General features: G+C 45.8%; 1 protein-coding gene across 1 annotated transcript; it reads left to right on the top strand.

Annotated features, from left to right (window-relative positions):
* The first annotated feature begins 2,534 nt into the window (after positions 1-2,534).
* On the top strand, positions 2,535-4,891 carry LOC141165221 (uncharacterized). The gene is made up of 2 exons (XM_073650849.1): positions 2,535-3,467; positions 3,588-4,891. The coding sequence occupies exons 1-2, from the start codon at positions 3,129-3,131 to the stop codon at positions 4,842-4,844; spliced, it is 1,596 nt and encodes a 531-aa protein (XP_073506950.1). The 5' UTR covers positions 2,535-3,128; the 3' UTR covers positions 4,845-4,891.
* Positions 4,892-9,611: the final 4,720 nt, after the last annotated feature.

The following is a 9,611-nucleotide window of genomic DNA, read 5'->3' as shown; positions in this document are numbered from 1 at the left end:
TTTACTGTCTTGAAGGAAAAATCCTGCCGAGTCCTTGAATTCTTTTTGTCCCATTGTACACTATGGTTCCGTCTGTATCTCTGCTTGAATTCAAATTTTTGGGAATTCAGATGAACACCTGACGGAAGGGGCAAAACGCAATACAAATGGCCCCTGATATAGAAGTTTGGAATCTGTGAAAACTGCGATATTTCAAGTTTTTATTTTAGTTATTTATTTCATACATAGTGACGTGGAAAACATAATCACTAACAAATATGATTAACAAAATTTTAAACAATAAGTTGTTTTTTGATTATTTTTTTTTTTAAAAATGGGGATCATCCAATGAATCTGGCTCAATACATACAGTCTCTTTAGAACAGCGGTGTCAAACTTATTTTCACCAAGGGCCTCATCAGTGTTATGGTTGACATTTGTAAGATGTGTCACACAAAGTAGTTAATAAATAACATTTCCCACATGTCTACTTTACAGCAGCACAATTTTGGAACCAAAATTTTTTTTTGTTAGGGAGCTATAAGGGTTAAAAGTTGACCAGCGATTTCTCATTTTTCCAACAAAATTTACAAAAACATTTTTTTAGGTACCACATCATATTTGAAGTCACTTTGAGAGGTCTTTATGACAGAAAATACCAAAAAGTGACACCATTCTAAAAACTGCACCCCTCAAGGTGCTCAAAACCACATTCAAGAACTTTATTAACCCTTCAGGTGCTTCACAGGAATTTTTGGAATGTGGAAGAAAAAAATTAACATTTAACTTTTTTTCACAAAAATGTTACTTTAGACCCAATTTTTTCTATTTTCACAGGGGTAAAAATTTTTTGTGCAATTTCTCTTGAGCGTGCTGATACCCCATATGTGAGGGAAAACCACTGTTTGGGCGCACTGCGGGGTTCGGAAGGGAAGGAGCGCCATTAGACTTTTTGAATATAAAATTTGTCTGAATAATTAGCAGACGCCATGTTGCGTTTGGAGAGCTCCTGATGTGCCTAAACAGTGGAAACCCCCACAAGTGACACCATTTTGGAAACTAGACCCCTTAGGGAACCTATCTAGATGTGTGGTGAGCACCTTGAACCCCAAGGTGCTTCACAGAAGATTATAATATTGAGCTGTAAAAATAAAATTTTCACATTTTTCCCACAAAAACGTTTTTCATCCCTTAATTTTGCATTATCATAAGGGTAATAGGATAAATTGCACCATGAAATTTGTTGTGCAATTTCTCCTGAGTACGCCGATACCCCATATGTGGAGGAAAACCACTGCTTTGGTGTACGGCAGGGTTCGGAAGAGAAAGGAGCGCTATGTTGGCTGGGATAGGTGGCAGACACCATGTCACATTTGAAGAGTCGCTGACATGCCGACACAGCAGAAACCCCCACAAGTGACCCCATTTTGTAAACTACACCTGTCAAGGAATTCATCTAGGGAAGTAGTGAGTATTTTTTAATTTTTACATTTATACCATTGGGCAGTGAAAAAAGCATAATTATATTTTTACCACAAAAAAAATGTTTTACCCTCAGATTTTACATTTTCACACAGGGCAATGGGTAAAAATGGTGCCGAAATGTGTCACACAATTTCTTCTAAAAGTGGCAATACCCCATATGTGGCTGTATCGTACCGCTCAGCCATACTGCGAGATCTGGGGGGGACGGAGTGCTATTTGACAATTGGAGAACAAATTATTGTAGAATAGGCATTTGGATTTGGGAGCACAAAATTTTCTGAATTTCTTTTGGGGGGCAAGGGCCATTTTGATTTTCCAGAGCCTTTCTGCTACCAGTAACTTGGAAGTCCCTTATATTTTTAACAGATGACGGACCTGAGTGGGGACTAGCTTTTTTTGAGGACTGAGTTGAAGCTTTTATTGGGAACATTTTACGTAACATTTATCCGGCGCTCTAGGCTGAGCACTTACATCGGGGTTTCCATCTAAATTTCCAAGTGATATAATTCAGATGAAACCCCTGCGGGATCCATTCACTGTAATGAGGCAGCAGAGTTACTCTGGACTCCGTCTGGCCTCTGTTTAGCGGTGTCCTTTTTTTCAGAAGTGCACAAAACTGGCCAACCGCACTTTTATGCACGCCTAAAACAAATGACACCGTGGGATCCCAGGCTAGACGGCGTCCACAGTGGTCTATATCTGCCTCATTACAGGGAATCTAACGTCATGGGTTCCGGCTGAATCACATATTTCAGAGATTTACACGGAAACTCTGGTGTAAGTGCTCAGCGCAGAGTGCAGGATAAATGTGAGCAGAGCCTTACTGCGAGCTTTGGGAGACATAATAAACAAATCAGTAGCAGGTGAAGAATTGGTTTTATTTATTTTTTACGCCGCTCCTCGTGCGGTATAAGTGATGAGATTACTTTATTCTTCGGGTCGGTGCGATTACAGAGATACCAGATTTATATCGGGTTTTTATGACTGACAGCTGTCACACACTAAAAGACGCTTTTTTTTTTTTGCAAAATCTAGTTTTTGCATCACCATATTTTGAGAGCTATAATTTTCCCCTTCTCCCATGACAGCACCACCTGAGAGAGGGTATCCGCCCACCAAGGACAGGAACCTACTGAATAAAAAGGCGGTACCTCTCCTCCGCATCAGTTTTTGGTTCCTGTCCCTGATGGGAGCCTCACCAGGTGGTACCTCACGTACCTGGATTATGGACGGTGCGGCCTGGAGGCCGTGGAAGCAGCAGATGGTCCCTGTTCCCAGCCCGTCTGGCTGCTGCCCGGGTCTGCGTGTGGGGAGGAGGTGCTGTTTTCCTTTGGATGCCTCCCCGCGTGCGCCGGGGCCTGCGGCCGGGTCTGCGCCTCGCAAAGATGAACTGAGCGCGCCAGCCGGCAGGTCTTCCGGGCTGCGCACGTGGGGGTCGCGTCGCACCCTGTGACGGAGCGCGCCGGAAGTCCGGGCTGCGCACGCGCGGGGTGCTGACGCGCCCTATCACGGAGTGCGCCGGAAACCGGGTCTGCGCATGCGCGGGTGGGAAGCTGTCATCCCGCTGCAAGCGCGCCGGGTGCCGCTGGGCTGCGCACGCGCAGAGGCAGGTGGATCTGCGGGTAGCGCGCCAGCTGGCTAAAATTTTAAAAAAAGAAAGAGAGATGAGCACGCTGCCGGAAGGGGAGGAGCCTAAAGGAGGTGGAGCCCTACTGCTTTTAAGGATGGGGAGCAATCAGGATGGCGGTGTCTGCATCCCCGCCATGATGAATGAGGAACCGCAGTCACCTGGGCAGCAGCTGTCACCGCCACAGGAAGTACAGCAGCAGCCACAGCCATCAAAGCAGCGCAAGCAGCTCAAACAAATGGAACGGGAATCTTCCCATCGACAAAGTCACAGCAGTGAGGGGCGTACGAGTTCCGGCAAGACTGGTCAGAAAAGACTTCGTCAGTCCACCTCCGCCAGATGGGAGCCCTCATGTGAACGGCAACCACCGCCTCCGGTACCCTAGTCTGAACGGCAGTGTGGTGAGTGATCTTCGTGAAAGTCTCACCTTGAATAATGTGCTCTTCTCTCTCTCTCTCTCTTTTCCTCCTTCTTCTCCTTTTATTTCTTGGGGCAGGAGGCGAAGAAGTGTAGTGCTAAAAATAAAAACAGGGAGTGTGCTTTATGCAAAATCGGTCTTCCCACCTCCTATGCCAAAAACCTATGCTCAGACTGTATTCAGAAAACCATTGCAGAGGAGTCCCCCAGGTTTTCTTTAGAATTAAAGGATCTAATCCAGACAGAGGTCAGAGAGTCTTTAAGAGGCTTAACCTCACTCAAAAAGAAGAAGCAAAAACTAGTTTCTTCAGAATCAGAGGAATCAGTGGAGTCCCGTTTTACGAGAGAACTGCCTTCCTCCTCTAATCACTCCTCATCGTCATCGGAGTCTTCGGATGATAATGGGGGGGGCAGACCTTGTTTTTCGGTTGATAATACTGAGAGACTAGTTAAAGCCGTCAGAGGGACTATGGGTATTACCGATACCAAAGTGCCCAGAACAGTCCAGGATGTTATGTTCGGGGGCTTAGACCAAAGGAGGAGACGCTCATTCCCGGTCAATGACAGGATTAAATCTCTGATAGAAAGGGAATGGAAGAAACCGGAGAGGAAGGGTCAGCTGCCGTCATCCTCCAAGCGGAAGTACCCCTTTGAGGATGAGGATGCGGCTAAATGGGACAAAACCCCTAAGATTGACGTGGCCATTTCAAAATCTTCAAAAAAATCCACTCTGCCCTTTGAGGATTTAGGAGCCTTAAAAGACCCGCTGGATAAAAAAGCGGAGTCCTTCCTTAAGCAAACCTGGGAGTCGTCAGCAGGGGCCCTTAAACCGGCAGTAGCAGCGACCTGCACTGCTAGATCTATGACGATCTGGCTTCAACAATTGGAAGACCAGATCAGGGGGAATGTGTCCAGGGAGAAAATTCTATCAGACCTTCCTCTTGTGCAGGGAGCGGCTGCATTCCTGGCAGATGCATCGGCAGATTCAGTTAGGCTGGCTGCCCGGTCTGCAAACCTCTCTAATGCAGCCCGTAGGGCGCTATGGCTCAAGAGCTGGCCAGGAGATGTGCAGTCAAAGTCTAAACTGTGCTCAATCCCTTGTGAGGGGGACTTCTTGTTCGGCAAAGGTCTAGATGACATCCTAGATAAAGCCGCAGACAAAAAACATGGATTTCCCACGGTGTCTGGTTCCCGATTTAACAGTTCCTTTCGGAAGAGAAAATACAGCCGCAGTAAAGCTCCCAGAGACCAAGGTAGCTGGAAAGACCGAAAGCCGTATAGCAGAGGCTTCATGTTTGGGGGTCCCTCCTCCGAGAATAAGAAAGCCCCTAAGTGACAGTTCCCCCCAGGTGGGAGGAAGATTGTCCCACTTCCTGCCTGCCTGGAAGAAAATTTCATCCAATTCCTGGATCTTAGGGATAATCAGGAGGGGGCTCACACTAGAGTTCAAGAGCAGGCCCAAGAACACTGTCAAAATATCAGCCCCCAGAGGTTTAGCGGAACAGATAGCCTTACAGCAGGAAGTTCTCTCTCTGCTCAGGAAAGGAGTCCTGCACCCGAGCAAGGAAGAGGATTCTATTCGACCCTCTTCCTAATAAAGAAGCCGGACGGCTCCTTCAGGACCATTGCGAACTTAAAGAGACTGAACGACCATTTAATCTACAGGCCTTTCAAGATGGAAACAATAAAATCAGCCATAAAGATGTTATTTCCGGACTGTTTTATGTGCGTCCTCGATCTGAAGGACGCCTACTACCACGTCCCGATTTTGCCAGATCATCAACAGTTTCTAAGAGTAGCTGTACAATTCGGCAGGCACGTAAGGCATTTTCAGTTCGCAGCTCTTCCCTTTGGCATTTCCATGGCGCTGAGAGTCTTCACAAAAATCATTCTGGAGGTCACAGCGCACTTGAGGGAAAGAGATATTTTAGTCATCCCTTATCTGGACGACTTCTTAGTAGTGGGCAGATCAAGTCAACTCTGTGCTCTAGCCCTGGCGGACGTCATGGCCAGTCTAAGACGCCTAGGTTGGCTGTTAAATCTGGAGAAGTCAAGGCTGGAACCAAAGAGGGTTCAGTCTTTCCTGGGTCTCATTCTGGACTCTGAAAACCAAACCTGTCTTCTGCCAGAGGAAAAGAAACTGAAGATCAGATCCCTAACATCTCAGATTGTCAGCAATCCGACCATCACCCTGAGGAGTGCAATGTCTCTGTTGGGTACAATGACGTCTTGCATTCCGGCGGTTCAGTGGGCCCAGCACCATTCCAGATGTCTTCAACAGGAGATTCTGGCAGCGGACAGGCGGCTCAAAGGTCGCCTGAATGGGAAAATATCTCTTCCAGATGTTGTGATCAACTCCCTGGACTGGTGGACATCTCCGGTCAACCTATCTTTGGGGGTTCCTTGGACCTTCCAGGTGTCGGATACAATTACAACAGACGCAAGTGCGGAAGGTTGGGGAGCTCACCTAAGGGATCGTTCTGTACAAGGCCTCTGGTCGGACAGCGAGACAAGCCTCTCTTCCAACATGAAAGAGCTGTTGGCAGCCAGAAACGCGCTAAAAGAATTCAGTTCTGTTCTTCAGGGTCCTCACGTCAGGATAATGTCAGACAACAGATCAACAGTCGCCTACATCAATCATCAGGGGGGTACCAGGTCTCTCCCTCTGATGTTAATAGCGGATCAGATCTTCAGGTTTGCCGAGAGTCGGCTGGTTACGCACTCGGCACTGCATATAAAAGGGGAAGAGAACATAAAGGCCAATTTCTTGAGTCGTCACATCTTGAAACAAGGAGAGTGGGAGTTGAATCCAGCCGTTTTTTAGCAGATTGTGGATCGGTGGGGACAGCCCCAGATAGATCTGTTTGCAAACAGACACAATCGGAAGACCGAAACCTTTTGCTCCCTGAATCCAAAAGAGGGGGCGTTTGCGGTGGACGTGCTGCAGATTCAGTGGGATTTCACTCTAGCTTATGCCTTTCCCCCTTTAGTACTGATCCCTACTATCCTGAGGAAGATCCGAGAGGAACGGGCGAGGGTTATATTGATCGCCCCGTTCTGGCCCAAGAGACCATGGTTCACTTGGATGAAGAGCATGTCCCAAGCAGATCCATGGGTTCTTCCGGACATCCCGGATCTCCTCAGGCAGGGCCCAGTCTGTCATCCCCAAAGAGCGGGCCTGCATTTGACGGCTTGGATTTTGAGAGGTCGCTATTGACGCAAAGGGGGTTTTCTCCAGATCTTGCTACTACCCTTCTAGCAAGTAGAAAGCCGATAACAACTAGAATCTATGGTAGAACCTGGGCTAAGTTCTTGTCTACCTCGGGTCAGTCTGCCAAAGGGAGGGTTCCTATTGAGGCCATACTAGAATTCCTCCAGAAGGGGTTAAACATGGGACTAGCCACCAGTACTCTTAAGGTACAGGTATCGGCTCTGGGGGCACTGTATAATTATGACTTGGCAGCAAATAGATGGATCATTAGATTTATTAAAGCCTGTCATAGATCCAGACCTATTCCTGTTCCAAGAATGCCTCCTTGGGACCTTAATTTAGTTCTGGAAGCATTAACCAAACCTCCCTTCGAGCCCTTAGAGAAGGTTTCAGAAAAAATCTTAACTTTAAAGACTGCGCTATTGGTGGCCCTGACATCAGCTCGTAGAGTCAGTGACTTACACGCACTATCCGTTAACCATCCATTCACTCAAGTATGTATGGATAGAGTAATCTTAAGACCAGACCCGGCCTATCTTCCAAAGGTAGCCTCCAAGTTCCATAGGACGCAAGTAATCACTCTCCCTTCCTTCTATCCTAATCTTAGGGATTCTGAGGAATATAAGCTTCACACCTTAGATGTTAGGAGGGTGTTAGTCCAGTATTTGGAAGTGACAAAAGCCTGGAGAAAGAGTGACGCTTTATATCCTTTCAGGGGGCTAGGAAAGGACTTAAGGTTACAAGGGGGACCATAGCTAGATGGGTCAGGGATACTATTACCTTAGCCAACTCTTCTAGCAATCTGCCGGTTCCTGAGAACCTGAAGGCCCATTCCACCAGAGCGGTAGCTGCTTCCTGGGCTGAGCAGGCGGATGTGCCCATCGACATTATATGTAAGGCGGCAACTTGGTCATCCCCTGCTACATTTTACAAACATTACCGTCTTGACCTTTCCTCTTCTACTGATCTGTCCTTTGGTAGAAGGGTGTTGCAAGCGGTGATCCCTCCCTCTGGTATTTAATCTCTATAAATCTCTCAGGTGGTGCTGTCATGGGAGAAGGGGAAAAGATCCTAGTTACTTACCGGTAACGGGATTTTACAGAGCCCATGACAGCACCCTATTAATTCCCTCCCCTTTATCACTGTGGTGTGCACTTTTTTTAAGGTGTTTAGTACATATGTTGAGGTGGTGGTTATGTATTAACCTGTCTTCGGAGGCCCTCTCATGCTCTGAAACAAAAAAAACTGATGCGGAGGAGAGGTACCGCCTTTTTATTCAGTAGGTTCCTGTCCTTGGTGGGCGGATACCCTCTCTCAGGTGGTGCTGTCATGGGCTCTGTAAAATCCCGTTACCGGTAAGTAACTAGGATCTTTTTCCATATTTCGGCCGACAGTCATGTGATGGCTTGTTTTTTGCGGGACGAGTTGACATTTTTATTGGTACCATTTTTGGGTACGTGACATTTTTTGATCGCTTTCTATTCCGTTTTTTGGGAGGTAAAATTAACAAAAACCAATTCAGGAATTGTTCTTTGAGGTTTTTTTTTATGCCGTTCTGCGTGTGGTAAAAGTGATCAGGCAGCGATATTCTTCGGGTCAGTACATTTACAGCGATACTACACTTACTGTATATTTTTTTTATGTTTTGGCGCTTTTACACAATAAAACAAATTTATAGAAAAAAATATTTTTTTTGCATTGCTTTATTCTGAGCACTATAACTTTTTTATTTTTCGACTGATGGAGCTGTATGGCAGCTTGTTTTTTGCGGAACAAGATGACGTTTTCAGCGGTACCTTTTTTATTTCTATTTTGCTTTTTGATCGCATTTTTTTCCACTTTTTGTTTGGCGATATGATGAAAAAGCATATTTTTTTGCTCCGTCTTTTATTTATTTTTATTACGGTGTGCACAGAAGGAGTTAATTAGTGTGACAGTTTTATAGCTTGGGTTGTTTTGGACACGGCGATACCAAATATGTGTTCTTTTTTTGGTTTTGTAAAAATATATGGATTTATTGGTTTAATATTTTATTTATTTATTTTGTGATTTTTTTTTTAACAGTTTAAAAACTTTTTTTTTTTTTTTTTTTTACATTTTTACTTAGTCTCTGTATGGGACATTAATTTTTATTTTTCTGATCACTGATCTCATGTAATGTAATAGACATATATTACATTACATTACATGAGATCTTCCCTGCTTCAGTCAGAGTCTCCTGTCTGGCTCAGCTTGCAGGCTGAGCCAGACAGGACACCATATATGGCAGAGCTGGAGGCGGTCATGTGACCTCCAGCTGCCATAGCAACCCCAGATCCTGGAAGGAATCGGAGGTCTTCGGAGGTAAGTAAGATGACCCCCTCTCCTCCTGCTGTCTCCTATATGCCGCGATCACTAAAGATCGCAGCATATAGAAGACAGCAAAGGGTTAACATCACTGGGACCTGATCCAATCAGGTCCCGATGATGTTCCCTGTCAGAGCTAACGCTCTGCACCGGAATCGCAGCGCTTGCAGGACCCTGGGAGTCCTGAGCGCTGCGAGACCACCCACCGTTTTTAAACGTCTGCGCTGCACAGAGCCCAGGCAGCGCGAACGTTTATGTACAGTGGGCGGTCGGGAACCGGTTAAAGTACCACTCCACTGGTGCAATAAAAAAAACACTGAAGTGGTGCTTTAAATAACCTGAGACACCATATCACACACCATTCGCATCCATTGATCGTGTTCTGAAAATAACTAACAATACAAACACAACCATTCACGTGTATGGTTAAAATGTAACTCAGCTAGATTTCTTGGTTGAAATACATTTTTAATTTTGATTCAGGTTTATTGTTTGCTGGCCGGGTGTTTGTCACCATTTTCCGGTGGTCAGTGTGTCTTTTAGGCC

This window comes from Phyllobates terribilis, unplaced genomic scaffold, assembly GCF_046119375.1.
Source record: "Phyllobates terribilis strain yellow unplaced genomic scaffold, ASM4611937v1 Scaffold_11__3_contigs__length_659146591, whole genome shotgun sequence".
Lineage (NCBI taxonomy): Eukaryota > Metazoa > Chordata > Amphibia > Anura > Dendrobatidae > Phyllobates > Phyllobates terribilis.
The sequence above is the reverse complement of the archived record's forward strand: the minus strand, read 5'-3'. Positions and strand labels throughout refer to the sequence as shown.

Bases quoted from the DNA above. Each gene is read 5' to 3' on its own strand.
- LOC141165221 (XM_073650849.1), top strand. From the start codon at position 3,129: ATGAGCACGCTGCCGGAAGGGGAGGAGCCTAAAGGAGGTGGAGCCCTA. The intron at 3,468-3,587 runs GTACCCTAGTCT...TTCTTGGGGCAG, and splicing joins AACGGCAACCACCGCCTCCG to GAGGCGAAGAAGTGTAGTGC.